General features: G+C 44.8%; 1 protein-coding gene across 1 annotated transcript; it reads right to left on the bottom strand.

Moving 5' to 3' along the window:
- Positions 1 to 10,825: 10,825 nt before the first annotated feature.
- Positions 10,826 to 18,614, bottom strand: DYNLL2 (dynein light chain LC8-type 2). Its single transcript, XM_005583815.3, has 3 exons — positions 18,358 to 18,614; positions 14,796 to 14,934; positions 10,826 to 12,896 (listed from the first exon to the last, which is right to left on the bottom strand). The coding sequence occupies exons 2-3, from the start codon at positions 14,925 to 14,927 to the stop codon at positions 12,759 to 12,761; spliced, it is 270 nt and encodes an 89-aa protein (XP_005583872.1). The 5' UTR covers positions 14,928 to 14,934; positions 18,358 to 18,614; the 3' UTR covers positions 10,826 to 12,758.
- Between the last annotated feature and the right edge of the window lie 7,965 nt (positions 18,615 to 26,579).

The following is a 26,579-nucleotide window of genomic DNA, read 5'->3' on the forward strand; positions in this document are numbered from 1 at the left end:
GTCCCCACCAGACACCAAATTTGCCAATGTCTTGATTTTGGAATTCCCAGCCTCCAGAACTTTGATAAATAAATGTTGTGGTTTAAGCCACCTGGTCAATGACATTTTTGTTACAGAAGCCTGAATTAAGGCATCCTGTAAGATCCAGAAGCAGCATGATGTTCATGTCCACCACTCCTATTCAATATATATTGAAAGTCCTAGCAAGTGCAGGGAAGAAAAAAAGAGCATACAGAAAGGAAATAAATAAATAAAACTGTTTCCATTTACAGGTAACATGATTTAATATGTAGAAAATTCCACAGGATGTACAAATAAGCTCCTAGAAACTAAAAGTGAATTAGCACAGTCACACACAGAATACAAAGTTAATATACAAATATCAATCATATTTCTGTATACTAACTGAGCAACTGGAAATCAGTAATTTTTTAAAAATTTAAAATTGCTATTAACAATAGCATTTGTTATTAATGTTTAGAAATAAAACTTAGAAATAGTCAGAAATAAATCTAACAAAATGTGTGCAGAACTTGTATGCTGAAAATTATATAACAGTCACAGAAAAAAAATCAAAGAAGACAAATAAATAGATAGATATACCATGTTCATGGATCAGAAAACACAATATTGTGAAGCTATCAATTGCCACCAAATTGATATATAGATTAAATGTAATTCAAATCAAGATCCCAGCAAGATATTTTTAAAATATCAATAAGCTGATTCTTAAATTTATATGCAAAGAAACCAGAATAGTTAAAATAATTTTGAAAAATAATAATAAAGTTGGAAGATTCACATTACTCAAATTCAAGACTTACTATAAAGCTACAGTATTGTATTGGCAAAAGGATAGAAACATAGATAAATGGAACAGAATAGAAATCCAGGAATCCACAAATATGGCCAACTGATTTTTTACGAAGATGCAAAGATAATTTAATGGAGAAAAAAGAGTCTTTCAAGAAATGATGTTAAAACAATTGGATGGGATGACAATATGCAGAGAAACAGGAAGAAAGGAATGAAGACAAAAGGAAGGAAAGAAGAAGGGGAGAGAAGGTGAAAGGGAAAAGAGAAGAAAAAAATAAACCTCACAAAAGAAAAGCAATGAAAGTAATTATATACTTTTGAGATCAATAATGAATGAAGAATTAAAAAGTGAGCTAAAATAATTGTGGAATGCAATAATAATATAAATTATGATACAATCCCATAAAACATACAAGTTGGAAGGGGATAAGTGGAGTTTAAAAGTGTTTTTAAGGTCCATATAGGTATTAATTATAGACATCAATATAGTAATGCATATGTTGTCTTTGAGTAACTGCTAAAAACATGAGAAAATATAGTTTCCAAAACGACAGAGGAAAACAACAGAATGATCAAAAAATTGATCTAGTCAAAAGAAAATTCAGGCGCAGTGGCTCACGCCTGTAATCCCACACACTGGAAAGCTGAGATGGGCACATTGCTTGAGCCCAGGAGTTTGAGACCAGTCTGGGTCTCAAACCACATCTCCACAAAAAATTAAAAAATTAGCCAGGCATTTTGGCACATCCCTGTAGTCCTGACTACTTGGGAGGCTGAGGTGGGAGGATAGCTTGAACCCAGGAGGTTGAGGCTACAGGGTGCTGTGATCATGCCAGTGCACTTCAGCCTGGGTGAAGGAGAGAGACCTTGTCTCCAAAAAAAAAAAAGGCCGGGCGCGGTGGCTCAAGCCTGTAATCCCAGCACTTTGGGAGGCCAAGACGGGCAGATCACAAGATCAGGAGATCGAGACCATCCTGGCGAACCCAGTGAAACCCCGTCTCTACTAAAAATACAAAAAACTAGCCAGGCGAGGTGGCGGGCGCCTGTAGTCCCAGCTACTCGGGAGGCTGAGGCAGGAGAATGGCGTGAACCCGGGAGGTGGAGCTTGCAGTGAGCTGAGATCCGGCCACTGCACTCCAGCCTGGGTGACAGAGCAAGACCCCGTCTCAAAAAAAAAAAAAAAAAAAAAAAAAAAAATACTCCAAACCAAAACCAAAACAACAAAAGAAAGCCACAAAGAAGAGGAGAAAAATAGGTAAGACAAATAGAAAATGTAACTGATCACATATTGTTATCCCCAATTCAGCAGTTGAAAAGTACAGATTGGATTTTTAAAAAGCAGAATATATCTATAATTTGTTTACGAGATAGATATGTGAATGATCATGAATAAGTATTTACCTATACATTATTATTTTCAAAGTTAAAATTGAAAGGTGTGTACATGTATATCCTTGTATATTTTGTTCCATTTTCCTAATTAACCTATGTCATGAGCATTTCTCATGCCAAGGATATTTTACATCCTTGAAACAGAGAGGCATGGTGCCTCATGCCTGTAATACCTCATAAGGCAGGAGGATCTCTTGAGGCCAGTAGTTCAAGACCAGCCTGGGCAACAAAGCAAGACTCCTATCTCTACAAAAAAGTTAGAGATGAGCTAGGCACAGTGGGATGCGCCTGTAGTCTCCACTACTTGGGAGGCTGAGGCAGGAGAACTGCTTGAGCCAGTAGTTAGAAGGCTGCAGTGAGCTATGATGGTGCCACTGTACTCCAGACTGAGCAACAGAGTGAGACCTTGAGACCTTGTCTCTAAAAATTAAAAAAGAAAGAAATATCTTTAAAAAAAAAAAAAGCAGAAAAAAACAAGAAAGAAACCTTGATTGATACCTCACATCATGTACAAAAATTAACTCCAAACGGATCATAGATCTAAATGTAAGATGTAAAACTTTAAAACTCCTAGAAAAAACATGGGAGAGAATCCCTGCTACCTTGGGTTATGCAAGATGTTCTTAAATATAACACCAAAAGAAAATTAAGAATAAATTAGACTTCATAAAAATTTAATACATTTTTGCTACACAACAGATAGTTAAATGAATGAAAAGACAGGCCACCAATTGAGAGAAAATATTTGCAAATCATATATTTGATAATGGACATATATCCAGAAAATATGGAGAATTCTTAAAACTCAACATGGAGAAAACAAACAACCCAGTAAAAACATGAGCAAAAGATCTTAATCAACGATATATACATGGCAAATAATCACTTGAAAAGATGCTCAACATCATTAGTCGCTTGGGAAATGTAAATAAAAACTACAATGAGTGGGGGAAGGGGAGGCAGAGATTTGTTAAAGGATACAAAATTACAACTAGATAAGAGGAATAAGTTCTAGTGTTCTATATCACTGTAGGATGACTATAGTTAATAATAATATATAGTTTCAAATAGCTAGAAGGAGAATATTGTACGTTCCCAATACAAAGAGATGATAAATGTTCGAGATGATGATATGCTAACTAACCTGATCTGATCACTACACATTATACATATCAAAGCATCACTATATATCCCATGACAATGTATAATTATTATTTGTCATTTCAAAAATAAAATTTTAATTTAGTTTGTTGAGACAGTGTCTTGTTCTTTCACCCAGGCTGGAGTGTACTAGCACCATCGCAGCACACCTCAACCTCCCGGGCTCCAACAATCCTCCCGTCTCAGTCTTCTGAGTGGCTGGAACTGCAGACACACACCACCATGTCCAGCTAATTTTTGTACTTTTTGTAGAGACGGGGTTTTGCCTTGTTGCCCAGGGTGGTCTCAAATTTCCTGAGCTCAATTGATCTACCTGTCTCAGACTCCTAAAGTGCTGGGATTACAGGTGTGAGCCGTTGCACCCAGCCAATTTAAATTTTTTAAATTAAAAAATGTGGTATTTAAAAAGCCCACAGTGAGATACCATCACATACTAACTATTCGAATAGCTAAAATTGTAAAAACATAAACTGACAGTGGCAAGTGTTGATGAGAATGAGGAGTAACTGAGAGTCCCATACATTGCTGGTGGAAATGCAAAACGGTGTGGCTATTCTAGAAAATAGTTTGGCAGTTTCTTATAAAGTTAAACATATGCTTACCATAAGATCTAGCAATCCCACTCCTAGTTATTTATCCAAGTGAAATAAAAACCTACAAAAATCTGTATGTAAATGTTTATAGCAGCTTTATTCATAATTGCCAAAATGGAAACCCAAATGTCCTTTAATTGAGGAACAGATAAATATACTTTAGTATATCCATACAATTGAATACTACTCAGCAATTTTAAAAAGGAACAAACTATGATACACAGAAAAACAACATGGATGAATCTCAAAATAATTATGCTAAGTGAAAAAACCAAAGCCCCAAAGAAGTACATACTGTACAATTTCATTTCTATAGGAATCTGGAAAAGTGAACATGGTGGCAGGGATGGAAGGTATTCAGGTGCTCGGCAACATGGACTTCCACTCAGTAAGGCCAGCCTGAGTTCAGCCACTGCTGAGTGCCCAGTCTGCCTATCTGCCAGCAGCAGAGACCAACACTGAGCTCCAGCAACATTCCCTGGGGTGATCAGCCAGCCACCTTGTGGCAGGTTGATTGGACTCCTTCCATCATGAAAGGGTAACACTTTGTTCTTGCTGGAACAGACAGTCTAGATTTGGATTTACTTTCCCTGCATTTCATGCTCTGCCAACACTATCATCTATGGACTTCCAGAATGCCTTATCCACCACCATTTTTCCACACAGCAGTGCTTCTGATGAATAAACCCATTTCACAGCAGTGCAGCAATGGGCCCATGCTCATGTCTTACCATGTTCTCTATCATCCCGAAGCAGCTGGCCTGATAGAAAGACGAAATGGCCTTTTGAAGATCTAGTTGCAGTGCCAGCTTGGTCACAACACCTTGCAGGGTTGAGGCAATGTCCTTCAGGAGACCACATATACTCCAACTCAGCATCCCACATATGGTGCTATTTGTCGCATAGCTAGGATTCATGGTTCCAGGGATCGGTAGTAGAAATGAAATGGCACCCACAACTCACTATTAACCCTAGTGGTCCACTGGCAAATCTTTGCTTCCCATTCCTGTGGCTTTATGCTTTGCTGATCTGGAGGTCTTCATTCCAAAAGGAGGAATGCTTCCACCAGGAGTCACAATTATTTCATTGAATTGGAAGTTAAGACTGCCATGGGTCATTTTGCAATGAAGAGTTACTCCACTGGCTGGGGTGATTCCTCCTGACTACCAAAGGGAAATTAGGCTGCTACTAAACAATGAAGGTAAGAAAAGTTATGACTGGAATACAAGAGATCCCTTAGGATATGCCCTATGGTGATTAAAGCCAGTGGAAAACTATAATAACCCAATGCAGGTAAGACTTCTAATTTCCCAGACCCTTCAGGAATGAAAGTTTGGGGCCCTCCCACAAGGCAAAGAACCACAACCAGCTCTGAGTTTTGTGAGGAAGGCAAAGAAAATATGGAGTAAGTAGTGAAGGAAAGTAGTTATACACACCAGCTATAACCAGTAATTTTATAATACCAGTAGTTATAAAACACATCAATGTGAACAGTTGAAGTGAGTACTATAATTATTATGAGTATTCATTATTTTGTTATGAATGTTTGCATGTTTATGTAAATATTTTTTTCTTCCCTCTCTTATCCCCTTGTCATCCAACATAAAATTTATTAAAATAGCTACATTTACATATTATTAAAGTTACTGGATTATCAAGGATAAAAGTGAACACCAGTCAAGGACTGTGAATTCTTTCCCAGGAAAAGAGCATATTTTCAGTTGTACACAGGTTAGCTGTGTCATGACAGGCAGAAGTTTTACTTTGTTATTGTCTTTATTGGGAGATGAAATGGTTTAAGGACATGTGTACGGGTGCCAAGTTAACAAGACATGGACTGTGGTGATCAATTGTACGTGTTGACCTGGCTATGCTGTAATACCCAGTTATTCAAAAACTGACCTAGGTGTTGCTGTGAAGGTATCTTGTAAATGTAATTTACATCTACAATCAGTTAACTTTATGTAAGGGAGATTATTCTGGATAATATGATTGGGTCTGATCCACTCAGTTGAAAGCTGAGGTTTCCCTGAAGAAGGAGAAGTTCCACCTGTGGACTGCAATGTCAGCTCTTGTCTGAGAGTTTCCAGACCTCCCTTCCACATGGCCTGCCCTGTGGATTTTGGACTTGCCTAGCCAGCCCCTACAACTGCATAAACCAATTCCTTGCATTAAATCTAGGTAGATGACAGATACATGGATATGAAGACAGACAAGACAGAACATATCCTACTGGTTGTATTTCTCTGGTGGAACTCTGACACACAAATCATCTGAGAAAATCTTGCATCTCTTTAGAGTCAGAGCTTGTTTTTGACCCAAAAGGGATCACCAAGTTTTCATCAGACATGCCCCAAAATGACTAGGCAAATCTCAGGAGTTCAAAAGATTATTCTGACGGAGGAGTCAGATTAAGCAGGTCAGTGCAACACCCCTCAAATAGTGTTCTGTCTTTTAGGGTGTACCTTCAGGTATGTCAGTTTTTTTGTGTTGATTAAACTATCTGCAACACATTGGAATAGTATATAGCCACTTTAACGCTCATTATTAACTGCATCTAAAAGGAAACACAAAATCTCATAACATTAATTGCTTCTAAGGAAGGTAACCCAGTAGCTGGAAGACAGAGGTGGAAGGGAGAATTTTTGCTTTTTGTGCCTTTAGAATAACGTATCATGTGAATGTGTCATTTAGATTAAGGGCTGGTATACTATGGTCCACAAGCCCAATCTGTCCCCTGCTTTTTAAAAGTGTTATTGGAACATAGCCATGCTCATTTGTTTACGTATTTTCTATGGCTGCTCTCACGCTGGAATGGCAGAATTCAGAAATTGTAATCTATATACATATGTCATATGGACTACAAAAGCTAAAATATTTACTATCTGACCCTTTACAGAAAAAAAATTTGCCAACCTGTCTAGATTTTTTAAAAATAGAAAACTGACATTAAAAAAAGACGCCCCAAGAGAATTGAAAACATGTATCTACACAAAAATTCGTACATCAATGTTCATAGCAGCACTAATCACAATACTCAAAAAGTAGAAACAACCCAAACGTCCCTCAACAGATGAATAAACAAAATGTGATATACCCACACATTACTCAGCTAGAGAAAGGAATGAAGTACTGATAAACGCTACAGCACAAATGAACCTTGAAAACATCCTGCTAAGTGAAAGAAGCCAGAAACAAAATGCCACATGTACAATTCCATTTATATGAAATGTCCAGAATAGGCAAATTCATAGAGATAAAAGGTAGGTCAGTGGTTTTCCAGGGCTGGGGAGAAGAGGGAATGGCAAGTGACTGCAAACAGGTACACAATTTCTTTTGGGGGTGATAAAAATGCTCTGGAATTAGATAGTGATGATGGCTGCACAAGTTTGTGTATATGCTAAAAACTGCTGAACTGTACACCACCACCAAGTACAGGGCAATCCACAGTTCAGTACAGGGCTCAGAACCTAGTGAAAAATTAGTCCTCTCTGCCACTGCAAATCAAAATCAAACCTGGCCTGGGAGTCAGATCAAGTTCTGCATCCCAATTGTTGCGAGCATCCATGTGACCTTAGACAAGTTTCTTCCCTGTTTCCTTCCCTATAACGTGGGTATGATTGAGCAGGGAGGGAGAAGGCTGGTGGTGGAATAGGGTGTGAGGGGGGATTTTGTTCTTTCCCCAACTTTATTAGATACCCTAATAATCAGTATTCATCATCATCATCATCACCCATTTTTAAGCATTTTCACATACATGATGTCATTTGATCTTTCCCTTTAGAAAAGACACATATTGTTTCCATTTTACAGATGAAGAAATCCAGGATCCGAGAGATCAAGCAGCTTGTCCACGTTCATCCAGTGGGTAAGTGTTGGAGCTGGGATTCGACTCCAGGTCTTCTGATTCTAGATCTTGTTCTGCCTACACTACCACACTGTTTTTGCATGTTTGCATTCTCTCTAGAAAGCCCAAAACAGCAGTGTCCAGCAGCCTCACCACAAACACTGTACACCTTTATCTGGGCAAAGGGAGGAAGGAGAGGCAGAACCTGGCGTTCTGCTGGTTCTCTTTTATCTTTCTTATGAACCTCTATATTGGCACAGTAGCAGTCTGTGGGTATGATTCATGTACATTGGTGTGGACACCAAGCCCACATACCTCACAAAGATAGACACACAGGTACACCTGACCTCAACAGGCGACAGGTCATACTTGTTACTAGGGTAGTGAAGGGGCTACGCTTTTTGTTCAGGGGAGGCCTAAGAGGTCAGAACTCTAGGCGTCTGCTCTCCCTTCTAAGACCAGAAGACCCATCTCTCCCAAAAGCCTTAAGGAGGAAGCAGTGGTTCCTCAATCCTTAGTAGAGAGGAGTAAGGAGGAGGGAGAGAGGAAAGTATCCTCGCTGTCCTTGCTAAACCAGAGCCCCAAGAGAGGGAACATCAGGGATTCACTACTAAGAGATCTGGGCCCACATCTTAAAGAGTATCCATGAGACCCCTACCGTCAAACCCAGTTAAGCCCTTGCGCATCACAGTGCTAAGCTCTAGTAATGCCACCAGCTACATGAGCTTTGCCATTCACCTTCTCTGATTCAGTTTGCTTATCCAAAAATGCGGCTAATGATTACTGAGTCTAGCTCAGGGGGGTGCTCTCAGGTTTCAGCAACATAAACTGAAATGCTTTAAAAATAAAATGCATTTTATGAACACACTATTTCATCCTCCCATACCGGCAAGCAAGGGTGGCTGAGGCTTGAATACACTTGGGAGTGACCCTCTCAGGCCTTTCAAGGTGGCAAGGCTTGGGCAGCAAGGAGAGCCATGCCAAAGGCAGCCATTCTCTTCAGAAAAGGGAAGGCTGCTCTGGGGCACCAGGCCTGCCCAGGCTTGCTCGCACCCTCCTTTTTTCATTTGACCAGTCTGTATGTATCAAGCACTTCCTACAGGACAGGCACTGTTCTGTGTTCTTGAAGATAAGCAGTTAAGAGAAAAATCCTCTCACAGAGTTTATATTCTAGTTGCTGGAGGCCAGAGAGTAAACAAAAAACAAATTGTCAAGCGTTGGCAGATGCTATGTGGAATTAAACTGGGTAAAGTTAATAGTGATGGGGGAGAGGCGCTATCTTGCCCAGGATGTCAGAAAGCCCCTCTGATAAGAGGATGTTTGAGCAAAGACTGAAAGGAGGTGAGAGAATAATTTAGCGGGGAGACTAATAAACCTAGTCTGGAGGACACTAGAGTTCAGGGAACAGAGATCGACAGCGCCACAGCGACAAAGAAGATTCCCTACCATGCTGGTTATTATCCATTTGCCTCCCTTAGATTGTCACCACCTTGCTCTTTCCTGCTGTTCCCTGTGGGAAGGGGGACTGAACCCTATAGACTGCATCTTGGGTCTGCCTTGTCATCTGCCATCTGGTTGGGTTCAGTCAAAGGGGGTCCCCAGAAGACTGAAGAACAGGATACAAGCAGCAGGGATATTGATGCTCCTATGGGCACAGTTCTAATAATGGCTGCATTCTTCTGAGAGAATTCCACAATTTCCATCTGCTTTCCACAGTCCCTTCAGTGACACATGCTCATATACTTTCCCATCCTGGGCCCCAAAGAGTGGAGGCTCATCTCCTCCAGGAAGCCCTGCAGGATTAGCCTTCCAGATGAGCACTTCCAGACGTGCACCTACCTACCTGTGCAGAAATGTGTTGTTCACAGATCCACTTGGACTGCCTCTTTCATCAGCGAAGAAAGTAGATGAGTTCTGGCTCTGGAGACACTCATCCCTGATGAAATGTGAACCATGGCCTCACTCTCCCTCCCAAAGCTCCAGCTCTGTCAAATTACTCATGACAGCTAAGGCAGTAACAGAAGTTCGGGCTCTCTAGAGCCCCATCTTAATCTTCTCTCATCTTAATCCCTTAGGACTTCACTGCCCCAAAGGTAGAGTTTCTCCCTAAGACCAGCCAACCACCTTCCTAACTGGAGGAACCCTATCTACCTACCTCCAACACTCAATAGCTCATTGCCCAGTTCATTTCCTTGATAACACATTTATCATTATTGGAAAAAGTTGATCAGTGTGTGTATGTCTGCTCTACACATAAGAATGTGTATGTCATAGAAGCCTAGAAGAACTTGCCTGTTTCATTCTCCTATGTGAACAGCATCCTAGGCCCAAGCATACAAGAACTCTTCAATGTTTTTGAGTAAATAAATAGTAATACAAAGAGGGCAAAGCACCTCTGGCTCCCTAACACCTCCACGAGGATTGCATTCACACGACGGTGTAGAGTCAGGGGTTGGAAGACACTCTCAGAAATCTTGGCACTGCTGATTTCTTAAGTTGTGTGTCTGGGCAATAGAGGATTGAGAGAATCACTTAGGTTCCACCAAAAGAGGCTCCATCTTTCTCAATATCCCCATCTTTCCATTTTGGAGTGGCCAGACCCTTTGCTAAATAGTCTCCAGGTCCAGGGAAGCCGAGAAGGGAGGTGTATGAAAAGATAAGAGCTTTGGGCAAAAGTTGAAGCAGCAAAGCTCAGGCAGGTCCATGATGGCAGCTGGGAAGGCAGCAGCTACTATCCCAAAGACACAAAGTATGACTCACCTGGCCATCACCACCAAGGAAGGCAAAACCCAGGAGCCCTTAAGGGTGAGTGCTGCTGGTTAGTTTTCTTCTACTTAAGGGTAATAAGCCTAGGCACAAATAAGTGCGGCTACAGGCCAATCAGTATCTAGTGCCTGGTCTTCTCTTCAGTCCCCATTCTACTCCACCCTGGATACCCTCCACCCTCACCCCCTGTGTGGCACCACTGCCACCAGGCCAACCCCTCATCCCCAAAGAGACCCAAAGAGCGCAGAAGTGCATCAATCAACCTTTAATGTCCAAAAGAGGCGTGGATGCAGAGCATAGGAGATGTGGCAGGGTCTCAGGCCCTGCTCCAGAAATGAGGGAGAGATGAACACAAACCAGACACTTTCAACTGGCCACACAGTCTGGGAGGGCAGGGTGAAACACAGATTTGGACATTCATAAAAAAATAAAACCTAAAATCAAGCACTCAATTTTGTGCCCACTGAAGGGTTTGATAAAGGGAACTCAATCACCACCCAGGTCCCCCCTCCCCTGCCAACATCACAAAGCAAGCTCAGCACACACTAAGGGCTGAGGGAGGGGTATTCTCCTGCCTCCCCACCAGCCCCAAGAATGGACTTGAAAATAAAAGAATAAGCTAGATCCCCCACCCCCACATTGTCAACCCTACATGAGAGTTTTGAAGGCGACTCATGAGAATCAGCAGCTCAAACGGCAATGACCACCCCACCCCAAACCCCACCCCACTCCTATTTCATTAACAGACAAGATTTCCCCTGCATCCTCCTCAGAATCTCCTCCTCTCACGGCCCTGCTCCATCTCCTGCTATCTGGCTTCATCACTGCAAGACTGACCTCCTCCAAGGCTCCCAGAAGCTCCTCTTAGCTCTTTATCATTTCTATCCTCACCTCCCACCAGAGACTGCAACGATCCACAGTCACTGTCCCTCTGCACTGAGACCCAGCTCCAGAGCAGATGGCAGCACGGTCATCCTGTCCTGGGTGGTCCTCCTAAAGCCTTCCCAGGGAGCAGACAGCCAGAGAGCAAGCAGAGTGTCTGGGCTAGATGACAGCAAGGAGGGGACACCTATCTTTATTTCCAAAACAGATATCCCCAGAGGCTTTTAACAAAGGCCCACTTAGAACTAACTGTACCCCCTACCTACCCATACACCCTAGAGATTCCACACTGTCCTGCCCCCTCCCTCCCCTCTACCCCAAACCCCACACACACATACACACACATATACACACATATACACAGAAGAATCAAGAGACACATCGATTTGGTTTGATTGCTAAGACCTAACTAAGGAACTACAGTCACCAGAAATTCCCTTGCCAGCCAACTAACAACAGGGGCTGCTCTAAGAGAACTCCAGAGGAATGAGAAAACTGAGGGCTAAGCAGGGAGCAGACAGGAGAAGAATGTAAAGAAAAAAAAAATTCAAGCTAATCCTACCCCCAACATCCTCCTGTCATGATCTCTGGCAGGAAGAACAAAAGAAGGTAATCCACAAAGACACAGCCCTTACTTAGAAATTCTGACAAAGACAGCAAGACAAGTCTGCTCCCCACTCCCACACACCACAGACAAACACATCTCAGGGCCCCCTAAAGAACGCATCCCCACCCCACCCTCTGCCCCAAGCCATAGAATCACAGTTCAGTGGAATATTCTCCCTGGTACTAGATCAATCCCTCCACCTTCCTTCCTATCCCTTTCTCCTTGACAATCCCAACACTGTCCCCCTGCAGCCTCCCTGGCCCTCCCAAAGCAGCATCCACCGCCAGGAAGAGGCAGCTGCACAGTTTTAGTTCCACCTCCAGAGACCTATTTCTTTTCCTCAGCCCTCCTAGTCTTTCGGCTGCCTAGTCTTTGTGGAGGGCCTTTTATTTTGTATAGGGAAAGAAAAACAAAAGGGAGAGGGTGGGAGAGATTTCCTAGTGCAATACAACCGAAAAATATTTTTAAAGTCTTGAAAAATAAACATAAAGCAGCCTTCTTCCCCCAGGCAACTAAACAGAAAGAGGTTTGGTTTTGTTTACTGCGACATACACATGAAATCGAGTATACAGTCCATGCAGTAGCACAGCCATTGGAGAGGACATCCTGATGCTGGCCCCAGTGCAAAACAGTCCCAGCAACGCCGCCTGCTTGCCATCGCTGCCGCCGCCACTGACACCTTCACCACGGCCACCTAGCCTGACTTGAAGAGGAGGATTGCAACTTGACCCAAGTAAAAATAGATGAAGTGCTTTGTCTCGTGTGTGACGTAGCTGCCAAAATTTCGGCCCACGATACAATGCCAGGTAGGGTTATATTTCTTGTCAAATTCCTAAAAAAGAATAAAGGCAAAGAAAAAAGTAATTAGGGTAGCTGGAGAAGGAGAAATCAGAATGGGAGTCTCTCCCTGCAACTCCAGCACCGATACATGTTTGTTATCACCCCTACCCCATCCCTCAGCCTGGGGTTCCCTCCCCGAACCTCAGAAGCTCAGGTTTTAAAGCTGGCCAGGACACTCTTCCCCTCATTAATAATGGAACACCACAAAGGCTCCATTATTCATCTCCCCTGAGCCTCCAGCACTCTACACCCTGATCATCTCTCCTCCCTCTAGCTACCCCACCCCCTCACGCCACCCCTAGCCCACCCTGGGATTCTTCAGCAAGGGAATCAAGAGGCCAGTGGAATAAAGGACCATTTGTCAAACAGCATGACACAAATAGGGAGCCACCACCCACTGCCTCACACATTACTAAACCAGCATTTCCAAATGCTGAACACTAAGGCATTAAAGCAAAACAAGACCAAGCATCGGGAGTACCAGGAGGCAGTACTATATAAGACAACATTAAAGGCGCTCCCGTGTGCCATGCACTGTGTGGGCTGTATGTACCAGGACAAGGACCTCCACCATGAGATCAAGGTAATTCTCTCAGGGGCACAAGTTCACCATCAAAACCACAGGAAATCTTTAGAGCTAATCAGCTCCCTACTACCTTGTGGCTCAGCCTGCAGACTCAGTTCTAGAAGCATTCTGCCGTGGCCATGAAAGGGCAGCAGCCCTCCACCATGGGCCCACCAATGCTGCCAACTCTGGGGTTCTATCCCTCAACATGCTCAACATACAACTTGTCCGGTCTCCTCACAGCCCCCTTACCATACAACTCTCCAAGTACTAGGAGAGTAAAAACCAAACCCAGCTTCAACATTGGCTCAAGACTATGTGTAATACAGGAGAGCCAGTCACTTCCCTGGTTCTCATTTCTCCATCAGCAAAATAAGAGCACTGGACCAGAAAATATGGGGATTCTTCTGGCTCTCAGAGTACAGGACAGCAAGAAGGTGGGCTCCCAAATGGCTCTGCAACCCTTGACTCCACACCCAAAAAAGTCTCTCAGGACACTAGGAGTTCTTTTCATTCCACCCATTTGGGTAGGAAAACACAGTTCTGTAAAACTCAAAGAGACCCTACCACTTCAATGGACTAGACTGCTACCATTCTTACACACGTTCTTGGGATGCCAGAGCTGAGAATATCAAACACTGGGATTATGCCTCCAATGGATATGGGTCCTGACTGGGAATCAAGGGGCTCCAGTACCCCTTTTCTTACTTTTGGCACAGCTGCTTCCTCACCATGTTAACCATATCCAGTCACGAATTCACTCAGGAATTTTTCAGGGACCAAACCTATGGCCCCATTATTGCTTATCCATTTCTTAAAAATTATATATTTGAGCCCACCCTTTCATTAAGAATGTAGAAAGGGGTGATGTAGTACTTGAGTCCTTTTCAAGGAAAAGAAAAGGAAACCTCCTACATGATGAGGATTATTATAGGCATACCCACTTTAAATGATGTAGTTCCCTCAAAATTTGTACATCTTATTCTTTCAAATATCCTCAATCTTAATTTTGAATAGTTCTGAACTGGGCCAGAAATATTTAATTCTGAAGTGTATCTGCATACTCTTATCCCTCCCCAATGCCTTGTAAATTATCTGTAAAAGTAAACATACACACACACACCTAGCAGAGCTATTAACAACTCCTAAAGTGAATGCTTGGGCAATTCGGAATCACTCGCTAGTCTGTCTGCTTTGCAAATTCCTAGGGTTTTGTTTGCATAGGATATACGGGCTTTCTTATGTCCCCAGCTCCAGATCTCCCTGGAGGTTAGCTCAGCTGTCAATCCCCACCCATGGCCATCAGTCCCAGCTGTCCCAGCACACCTTCTTGATATAGGCAGCAATGTCCTTCTCTATATTGTACTTCTCCATGGCCTGCGTGGCACAGTCAACGGCATCCTGTTGCATGTCCTCAGACATGTCTGCGTTCTTGATCACTGCCTTCCGGTCAGACATGGTGACACTACAGAAGGAGCAGAGAGGTAAGGCTGACAACTCCATGCTCTGGGCAGTGAACATTAGCTGCTGGGTGTGGGGTCTCAGTGAGAGAGGGGAGTATAGAAGGTGAGGGCAACAGAAAACACAGATGTGAAGCATTAGGAGAGGGAGCTCCTAAGCTTTAGCAGAGACATTGTTCCCACCCTGGGAAATATAGGGCCAATAGGACATAATAAATCATCAGTTTTTACCACAGGCAAAATGAGGTTTTTCAACTCTAAAATTTACTTCCGATATTCTGAACAGCATCAATAGTCAAGATGATATTACAGTGTATCATCTACTAACTGTGTCATTGGGCAAGTTACTTAATCTTTGTGTTTTTATGTCATCATCTGTAAAATGGGGACTACAGGGTTGTCCTGAGAATAAACCAGGTATCCTAACATTTGAACAGAATAAGTCCCTGATTTAATGACCATTCATTACATCATTGGCATCAATGAAGAAAGAAGCTGGACTAGGACTCAGTAGGCCTGACTCCTGGTCCTGAGTTTATGTCTTGTAGTCTTAAGACAAGTCACTTGGCCTTCCTGTATTTGATTATTTTCATTTTAGCAGATGAGGATAGCTCTCTATCGCGAGTTGTTGTAAGGATTAACTAGTTATATGAGAACATCTGCAGACAAGGACAGTCTACAAGGGACTGTCCATCAGTCAGATGCAGCCTACCACCTGTTTTTGTAAAATAAAGTGTTGCAGGAACATGCTACGATGGCAGAGTTGAGTAGTTCCAAGAGACTATTTGGCCTGCAAAGCCAAAACTATTTCCTATCTGGCCCTTCACAGAAAAATGCCGCCAACCCCTGCCCTATAAAAAAAAGGGGTAGGGTATATTCCAGGCTATCAATGCCCAGTAGAGCAGAGATGATAATTATGACTTCTCTCAAGTACTCCAGGGTGAGATGCCCCTTAGAGGTAGAGACGGTGGGAAGGCAACCTCAGACTTGGCCAGTCGGTCACACAGACATGGGACATGTCTGTCCCACCCTCCCCTCTGCTTCCCCACTCTCCTCAGTACAATGTTCATTTTTTAAAGCTCAATATAATTTTTGAAAGCCCTAATTTTGGACCCAGCTTCAACACTGATTTGTCATTCCTTTGGTGTGTTGCTTCCTCATGCCAAACATATTCATTCAAAAAGTACTGACCTATTAGGTGATGTGAAAGGTATTATGTTAGGGGACAATATCTTATTTTCCTCAAAGAAATGCTGAAGCCTTCCTTCTCTTAAAAAACCAGAGGCTTGGGAAAAACCTGGAGATAAAGCATTTTAAAAAGGTGCCTAAGAAAGGTAAAGAATTACTATTTTAAGAGCCTTGTTTCATATCCCTGCTGTCAGGGCCATGCCATTCATCCCATAGCAACCAGAGTTCCCAGGCAGACCCTGCATGGACCCTTCCTGGGACAAGAGGAATCTCAGGAACTGGCTGGCAAGTGGCCTGTGAGGTACTATGCAGGAACAGAGGGGATGAGCCCTTTGTCCTTGACCACAGAGCCAACACATGGAGCAGTAACAATCTCCCCCTCCCATCATCCCACCCCTAAAAGCACCACTCTGTGGCCCAGCCCAATGGACAAGAGATGCTGTCATTCCAGCTCTATCTGATACAAGGCTGCACAGGAGACTGCCTGCTCAAGGGCAGATCCTTGGTATCATTCCAGGCCACCTTGATCTCTGAGTTCACATTAGCCTGTGGGCTAGATGGCTGAAAGGGAAAACAGAACTCACCACCACCATCTGAGCCTGCACCACATGCAGAGAATGCACACATGCCAGCTGCCTGCCAGACAGCCCTTGACCACATCCAAGGCCCCTTCATCTAGATAGCACTGTCAAACTAAGCAGGGCTGGTTCCACTTCGGCAGAAACTAGCAGAGCAAAGAGGTAGTAGACCAGCACCCTCTGCCCCCACATTATGGAGAGGAAAAGTCAGAGCCTCAACTGGAGTCTGTGAGCACCACATGGTGCTGAGGAAAGATTCGGAGAACACTGTTCAAGGAATGACTAGTTACATGACCTTGGGCAAATCAACATCTTCATTTTAAATACCAAAGGTTGAAATGAGATAAATGGGGCAACCTCAATGGGTCTGAGCAAAGGTACAACAGCAGCACAGGGAGAAAGGTTCTTATAAGGCTCCGTACAAGTGAAGAAAAACTAGTGTCACCTGGTGGCCTATTCCGGGTTACCACTCAGAAGGGGGCACTGTTTACAAACCCAGGCGTGGGGGTGGGGCCTGGTTAGACAGCAAAGTGAAAGTATGAAATTGGCACCATTTTGCCTGCAAGCTCACCTGCTCCACTGCCTCATTCCCAAAGTCCAAAGGGGCAACTTTGTTACAGTAATTAAAAGCCACTTTACTCTCCAGGAGACAGCCTCCGGTTACATAATATTGGTCTTGTGACTACAATGGCACGATTCTTCACCCCTGCCCCCCAGGCATCTGAGAGAGTTGAAGCCCAACCCCTACCACCCCTGTCCAAGGTGCCAGTGAGCAAAGCAGAGGAAGGTGTCCAGTCTAGCCCCTCCCTCCTGGGGAAAAAGCAAGGGACCTGGGCCTCCAGATAAGAGGAGGATGGCCAGAGGGCCCCAGGCCAGCCGCCTCAGTCACGAGCCAGGGCTCCTGTGAAAAGCGCAAAGGGCACTCCAGGACAGCTCCCATCTTCTATTCTTGGTTTTGCAACCCAAAAAAAAGGCTAAATCTCCGAATGACACGGACCACCATCCCCACCCGCCAATAGACACACACTTCTACTTCCCTCTTCGGGCTCTCCAAGGGGGCCGTATCCCTCCACTATCCCATCCTCCAGAGCGCTGAGGTCCCAAAGGGCAGCACCTGGGGAACGAGGAAGCATCCTCCTCCCCCCCCACCTCCCGCCCGCGCCGCCGGCCAGGTCCGCAGGCTCTGGCCGGTCGGCCGCCCTCCCCCGCCCGGCCTGGAACAGCGCCGGAGTGACTGGGCGTCCTCGCTGCAGGAAGGACGCCCCAGAGGGTGGCGGTGGCGGCAGGAGGAGCCGCGTCACGCCCAAGCCCTCTCCACCCCCTCTTCCCCGGCCCCTGATATCAGGGGCCTCCACGCAGCGCAGGGAGACTCCCCGGGGTGGCGGGCGCAGCGGCAGCTCCGCAGCCCAGGCCTCCAGCAGCGCCACGAGGGTGGACGGGGCAGAGGGTGGCGCAGCTGGGGCTGCGCCCAGAGGGAGGGGCAGCGGGGGCGCGCGGCGCTGCCCGGACCGTCAACGCCAAGGACTGCGGGGCCAGCCCTGTTCCAGGCCTTGGGGCCAGTTGAGGAGGCCGTAGGGCGACCTCGGCGAGGGCCGGGGCGTGTGGAGCCGCAGGCGACGGGCACAGGCCCGCCACCGGGGGACGCTCCCACCCACCGCTCACCTTCACGGAGGCGAGTCCGCACGGGGCCCTGGGGAGCAGCGATGGCCCGAGGCAGAGCACAGGCAGGGGCGGTGTCCCCTGGGCTCCTCCTGCAGCCGCCGCCGCCGCGGTCTCCGGCTCCCGCAGCCCGGGGCCGATCGCTCCCTGCCGCGGTCCGCCCTTGGGAGTTTCGCCGGCCGCCCGCGCTCCGCCTCGCGCCGCCGGCCCGCCCGCCCGCTCAGCGTTGGCGCCTCACAGCTCCGCTCCGCTCTGCCGCTGAGCGCGGCCGACGCGCGGCCCCCGCTGAAATAGCGCCCCGCCCCCGCCCCCCCGCCGCGCGCGCCGCCGTCCGCGCTCCCCATTGGCTGCGCCCGCCCGGCCCCGCACTGCGGGCTTCTCCCCGCGCCGCTCTCGCCCCACATCTTGTTTCCTCCCACAATGCCTCGGGGCGGAGGGAGGGGGTGGGGAGGAGGAGCTGGAGCGGGTGGGGGAGGGAGCCGTGGCCTTAAGAAAGGAGAGGAATGCGGACCCCTACGCCCGGGGCTGGAGAGGCCAGGCCTGAAAAGGAATAGAGAGACATGGTCCTGAGAGAGGAGGAGAGGGAGGGGTGTGGAGACTCCAGTCCCAAGGAAGAAAAGGGGAGAAGGGGATGGAGATTTCAGACCCAGGGAACAGATGGGGCTGAGGTAGAAACCCCAACCTTAGAGAGAGGAAGGGGAGGAGATGAAGTCATCAGCCTCAGAGGAAAAGACAGGACACTCTCTCCTCCCGTATCTGTGGGAAAGAGAGGGACAGCCAGCCCTATGGAGAGGGAGAGGCATAGGAGCCCCACGACCCCCTCACCTCACCTTCCGGGACGGTCCCTTCTTCCTCCAGCTCAGCCTTTGTTCTTTGAGGCTGAAGGACCTAAACTCCCAGCTGGGCCCCCAGCCAGTATTTATCTACAAGAGCAATGGAGACAGAGCCGAAGCAAAATTGATGGGGGGGTGTCTTTGGTACGCAGGCCTCTGCTGTCCTTGCACATTTATGGCCTTGGGGTCCTGGGATGGGGGTGAGAGTGAGCCATTTCTTGTCGTCTGTCCCTGCCTGTCCAGGTAGACAGGACTGGAGGAGAGTGAATAGAAGCCCCTAGAGGTGGTGCCTGTCAGAACTGTGAGGAGCCTTCAAAAACCACCCATCCACATCCCTCCCTTTATAAAGGAGAGAATCCAAGTACAGAGAGGGGAGAGCCCTGCCGGATCCCGCAGGTCAGGCTTGACTCGCTTCTAGCTGAAAAGCGGTGCACCCAGGCAGCAGCCCCACTGGAGGCTCAAGAGACTCCCGGGAGGATGGGTGTGAACGTGCGCGTTGGGAGCCTGCCTGCTGTCACTCCACCCCACTTCCAGGAAAGATCCTCAGGCCTACGGTTTTCTTTCTGGTCTGTTTTATACAAAAGTGTCTACCTCAAGGGCTGATGAGCCTTTATTGGGAACCAAGCATTTTGGCCATACCGTCGGGTTTAAGAAGCTGCCAGGGATAGCTCCCACTCCTATCTTTTTCCCTTCGCCTCTCCAAACCATGTCAGGAAGTGAGACTTGCCCTGGCCCTGGCCTGCTCTGGTTTGAAGCATCAAAAGTTAGTGTTCGTTTTGTGTCAGGGGAAACCTGGAAAAATCATTCCCTCTGGTTTCTGCTTTCCACAGTTCTGTCCTCTAACAACCTCAGTTAGGGGATTTCAGAGAGCAGTTAAGGCCTGGGGTATCCCCTCACACTAAGGGTATTCTGATGTCAGTCTTTGTGTTCATGAATGGGAGGCGTGGCCTCTATGGGAGGAAGGGCGGGGGATGACGAAGGATAATTTATACACTTAGGGCTTGTGCCGGGCTAATCTCCTGGACTGCTTGGAGAAAGAGAAGCTAGTACCCCCTTTCTCCAACAGTCATTAGTTTCCGGGGCCTGAAGGTCAGATTTGCACGTATGGTTGCACAGGTCATTCACTGCACAAGAGTATCCAACCAAGGGAGCAAGTGGGTGCTAAAATACAGGGGGCACACTGCTTGCTAAGCTGTGTGTCATGGTGCAAGCCAGTGTCCAACCAGAAGATGACTTCTTTCAAGTGTTTCCAAGGGTTACTATGAGCTAGCAGTGGCCCTTCAAAGGCCATGCTGCCAGGGCATAAATCCTCCCTCTGCTCCCCTTCCCTGAAGTACAGTAGGGATAAAAGCTTGCTCATTTCCAGGCTGTGGTGTGGTGGACACAAGGGCACAAAGAACTTCAACTAACAGAAGTCAGAGCCAAGGGTTTTCACTTTTAGGAAATGCGAATATCAGTGCGCGCGCGCGTGTGTGTGTGTGTGCGCGCGCGCGTGTGTGTGTGTGTGTGTGTGTGTGTGTGTGTCAAGGACTAAACTGTAGAATATCAGGGAGATGTGTTAATAGTATGGTGTATAGATAATAATAACTAATCCTCATGAATCCCTTGCTGTATGTCAGGCTCTATTCTAAGCGTTTTAAATGCAATGCATTCCATTTAATCCCAGGAGCTGCCTTTTGAAGTGAATATATTACTATCACCCTGTACAGATGAGCAAACTAGAGTTTAGAGAAGTTCAGTAACTTACTCAACATTGTCCAATTTGTCAGTAGCAGGATTCAACTCCAGATTGTTTCCACTGCCTACAATCTTACCCATTATACTGTACTGCCTCCTAACAGAGAAAAGAGGAGAGGAAGTGTAAAACAGGGTTTGGCCCTCTATCTAAATTATACCAGCATTTCATAAACTTACCTGACTCCAAAGCCCTTTTTTTATCCAAACATTTATTAACATCTCTGGGAACTACTACTCCACAGGACACAGTTTGGGAAACTTATGATATAATAATTACTGCTATTTATGTAAAATGCTTACTGTTCAGGATAATTACTATGCAACATAGTCACTGTTATAATTAATATGTCAGCTTAACTTGGTGAATGTTTTTATTTGATACAGCTACAGTATTTGTGATTGCCCAGTTTCCTGTTGCCCAGATAACACAGTCATGTCTTCTGACTTAAAAATCAAAATCAGACTGTTGTTTTTGGCTCTTTGGCGGACCCCTTTCCATCTGGGTACTTCTTTAACTTCAGGGTTCCCCAGGGCACTTTGCTTCCCTCACTGCTCAACTTGGAAATTTCACCCACATTCATGGTTTTTACCATGATCTGGGCCCCAATGATCCCCCTAATGCCTGGACCTCTCTACTGTGGATGCCCCACAGGCTCTTCAGACTCTTCGCACACACGTATAAAGCAGTGGGCCAGAGTGCATGGATTCTGAACTTTTTCCACCACTCTAGCAGCTGTGCAGATTTGGCTAAGCTATTCAACATTTCCAAATTTCATTTTCCTTATCTGTAAATTGAGAATCATATCCACTTCATGGAGTTAAGAGAAAATGCATGGAGAAGTGCTGGCACAGTGCCTGGTTAATATACGTGATTAATAAATGTTAGCCATCGCCAACATCTCCGTCCCAGACTTGTTCCCTTTCCCCGTATTTCCTATCTCCGTTTGGCCCCATAATCCACCCAGGCACAAGCCAGAAACCCTAGATTTGTGTCTCTCCCTCACCCAGCATGTCTCCATCACTGCTCATCTCTTGGATATTTTTCCAATCCATGCCTTATGAATCCCCTGCGTCAGATACTCATCATCTCTTCCAGTTGGTTCTCTGTCTCCGTTCTTGGCTCCTCCACCTTAGATCTACACTGCAGTGATCTATCTAAAATGCAGATCTCCTCAGGCATGCCCCCCTTTCCTGCTCAGAATAAAGACTAACTCCTTTCCCGTAACTTACCCTCCACACGGGCACGCCTGCTTCTCTGCCTTATGTCACCACACTTTCCATCTCATTCTTCCTGCTCTGGTAACACCATCCACTGCCTGTTGTTTCCCTACATGCAGATTCCACACCTGAGTACATGCAGATTCCATACCTGAGCTCTTGCCTATGAGACTTGGAGCTTTTTTCCTGGCTAACTCCTTTGTTTGGATGTCATCTACCAAGCCCTTGAACCCTAGAGGGAATGCACACCCCTCTTCTGTGCTCTCTAACATCCAGGGGTTTTCACTGACCACTTACAATTAAATATGTCAGTCTTATGTTTGTCTGTACTTCCTTTCAGGTGAGAATCACGTCTTACTTATGTGTGGTTGCAGGACCTAGCATAGTTCCTGAAACATGGGAAGTTCTCTGTAAGCATTGTATAAACTGATTGTGCCTATTAATGACTGAAAAGTACAGCTTGGAAGGACACTGTTTCTCCACCCCGAAGAACAGTGTCCAGGCTCTCTCTGCCAAGAACCAGCAATGCATACTATTTACACTGGGCCCTTCCTGCCCAAAACAAGTTGCCAGCTAAAATAATTCATTGTTAGCCCTAGGGAAAGTCCAAACCTGGTTTCTCAATTGACTTCCTCCTCACACTCTCTGCTGGGTATTTGACTAATGTCCTTACAGGTAAAGACAATCCAACTCCAGCTGACTGGATCATCTAGAGGAAAGAGACAGTGGAGGTGACAGAAGTCGTTTTGCCTAGCCGTTTAGTATTGACCTGCTTCAAGATCTCCAGGAAATTATAGAAGGTTGGGAAAGACACACATTGACATGCCTATTGCAAGGCAGACCCTGGTGCCAGTCCCCCCGTCAAGTCCCACGTGACTAGAACTGCTGAAATTCACCTCAATTCTTTGCTGATTTCTTGGGTGAACTTGCAAAACATATTTCCCTGGGCAACTATTTACCAAGCCCCAAATATTGTCCGTCCTTGGCCGGGAGCAGTGGTTCACTCCTGTAATCCCAGCTCTTTGGGAGGCCGAGGCAGGTGGATCACAAGGTTAAGAGATCGAGACCAGCCTGGCCAACATGGTGAAAATACTGTCTCTACTAAAAATACAAAAATTAGCTGGGCATGGTGCTGGGCACCTATAATGCCAGCTGCTCGGGAGGCTGAGGCAGGAAAATCACTTGAACCCAGGAGGCAGAGGTTGCAGTGAGCCAAGATTGCACCACTGCACTCCAGCCTGGGCAACAGAGTGAGACTCTGTCTCAAAAAAAAAAAAAAAAAATTGTCCCTCCCCTCTCCAAACTCCCTGAGGAACCAGCCAAGTTCAACCACTTGAACTAGTGAGATAAGCACTGGACTAAGAGTCAAGGAGGAAGTCCCAAGCCATATTCAGCTGCTAGTCAAGTCATTTCACCCCTCAGACTCTGGATTTCTTCATCTGAAAGATGTAGGACTGGTTGATCTGTAAGGTCCCCAGCAGCCCCAAAGTCTGCAATTCTCTATTTCAATAGCCCCATCACAAAGGATACCTTCTCTGATCCACTCAGTCAGAATTCACACCAAATGAGTTCCTTGAGAGTTGGGATATCATTTTGCTCATCTTTGTATTCCTCTAAGAAACAACATGCTTTGATCTAGTTTAGATTCAATGAATTGTTTAGAGCTTCAATTAAAATATTAAAGCAAATGATCACCAAGTAGAAACTAAAGAGAAGATGCCCAGTGGAAGCGTGGTGTTCGGGTATATCTTTTGGGGAGAGATATCTATTCAGATTCTTTGCCCATTTTTCATTGGATTTATTATTATTATTATTATTATTGAGTTGATAGTGTTCTTTTTGTATTCTGGATACTAGACTTTCATCAAAGATTTCATTTTGCAAATGTTTTCTCCTGTTCCATGGGTCTATATTTTCACTTTCTTGCTAGTGTCCTTTGAAGCACGAAAGTTTTACTTTTGGTGAAGTCTAATTTGTCTGTTTTTTTCTCTTGTCACTTGTGCTTTTGACGTCATGTCCAAGAAACTGTTGCCTAACCCAAGATCACAAAGATTTACTCCCACATTCTAAGAATTTTAGCTCTTGCATTTAGGTCAGTGATCTATTTTGAGTTAACTTTTGTGTATGGTGTGAGGTAGAGTCCAACATCATTTGTTTTACATGTGGATACCCAGGTGTCCTTCATCAATGGTTGGAAATGCTATCCTTTCACCACTAAATTGTCTTGACACCATTATAAAAAATCAGTTGCCTATAAATGTAAGAGTTTCTGAACTGCCAATTCTATTTCAATGATCTACATATTTATCTTTGTGCCAGTACCGTACTGTCCTCATGACTGTTGCTAAGTAGTAAATTGTGAAATCTGGAAGTGTGAGTCCTCCAACTTTGCTCTTATTTTTCAAGATTTGTTGTCTATTCTGACTCCCTTGCATTTCTATGTGACTGGTAGGACCAGCTTACCAATTTCTGTTAAAAATCCAGCTGGGATTTTTGATAGGGATTGTGTTGAATTGTAGATCAATTTGGGGAGTATTACCATCTTAACAATATGAAGTTTTCCAGTCCATGAACATGGATGTCTTTCCATTTAGTTAAGTCTTCTTTAATTTCTTTTAATAATGTGTTCTAATTTTCAGTGTACATGTTTTACACATCTTTCACTATATATATTCCCTAAGTAATTATTTTTGATGCCATTTTTAATTGAATTGTTTTCATAATTTCATGTCCAGATTGTAATCATTGCTAGTACATAAAATACAATTGATTTTTGTATATGCATTATGATTTGTAACCTACAACCTTTCTGAACTCATTCATTAATTCATAACAATGTGTATGTGTGTATTTCTTAGAATTTTCTATATACAAAATCATGTCATCTACGATAGTTTTACTTCTTCCTTTAAAATCTGGGTGCCTTTTATTCCTTTTTCTTTCCTAATTGTCCTAGATAGAACCTTCAGTATATTATTCAGTTGGGTTAGTGAGAGCAGTCACCCTTGTCTTCTTCCCAATCTTAGGGGAAAAGCTTTCAGTCTTTCACCATTAGTGTTGGATGTGGGAGGTTTGTAGGTGCTTTTATCAAGTTAAGGAAGTTCACTCCCATCCCTAGTTTGTTGAGTGTTTTTATCATGAAATCAAATTGTCAAATGCTTTTTCTGCATCTACTGACATGATCATGTGGCTTTTGTCCTTTATTGTTAGTATGGTGTATTACATTGATAGATTTTCTTTCTTTTTTCTTTCTACTTATTTTTTACTTTTTTTGAAAGGGTCTTATTGTGTCACCCAGTGGTGTGATCATGGCTCACTGAAGACTTGACCTCCCAAGATTAAGTGATCCTCTCACCTCAGCTTCCCAAGCACCTGAGACCATAGGCACATACAACGACACCTGGCTAATTTAATTTTTTTTTTTTTTTTTTGGTAAAGTCAGGGTCTCACTATGTTGCTTAGGCTGGTCTTGAACTCCTGGACTCAAGCTGTTCTCCCACCTTGGTCTCCCAAAGTGCTGGAATTACAGGTGTGAGCCACCGCACCTGGCCTATTGATTGATTTTCAAGTGTTAAGCCAATTTTGCATTCCTGGGATAAATCCCACTTGGTCATGATGTATAATCTTTTTTATATGTTGCCATGTTCATTTTGTTAGTATTTTGTTGAAGATTTTTGCATCTATATTCATAAGTGATATTGAGTTTTCTTTTTTCTTTTTCTTTTCTTTTTTTTTTCTTGAGATGGAGTTTCACTGTTGTCACCCAGGCTGGAGTGCAATGGCACAATCTCGGCTCATTGCAACCTCCACCTCCCAGGTTCAAGCAACTCTCCTGCCTCTGCCTCAGAGTAGGTGAGATTACAGTCGCCCGCCACAAGGCCCAGCTAAGTTTTGTATTTTTAGTAGAGACAGGGTTTCACCATGTTGGCCGGGCTGGTCTCGAACTCCTGACCACCCACCTTGGCTTCCCAAAGTGCTGGGATTATAGGGATGAGCCACCATGCCCAGCTGATAGTTTTCTTATGATGTCTTCATCTAGTTTTGGTATCTGGGTAATACTGAACTCATGAAGTAAGTTGGAAAGTGTTCCTATTCCATTTTTGAAAGAGTATAAAGGACTGATTTTCATTCTTTAAACATTTAGTAGAATTCACCAGTGAAGCCATCAGGGCCTGGAATTTTCTTTGTGGGAAGTTTTTGAGGTAGTATAATGCAATCTCTTTTCTTGTCCTATTCAGATTACCTGTTTCTTGAGATAGTTTTAGTAGTCTGTGTCTTTCTAAAACTGTGTGTTTTATCTAGGCTATCCACTTTGTTCATAGTATCTCCTTAAAATCTCTTTTACTTCTTTTTTAAAATTTTTATTTTAGGTTCAGGGATACATGTGAAGGTTTGTTACGCAGAGAAACACGTGTCACAGGAGTTTGTTGTACATAT

The sequence above is a fragment of the Macaca fascicularis genome, chromosome 16 (genome assembly GCF_037993035.2).
Source record: "Macaca fascicularis isolate 582-1 chromosome 16, T2T-MFA8v1.1".
NCBI lineage: Eukaryota > Metazoa > Chordata > Mammalia > Primates > Cercopithecidae > Macaca > Macaca fascicularis.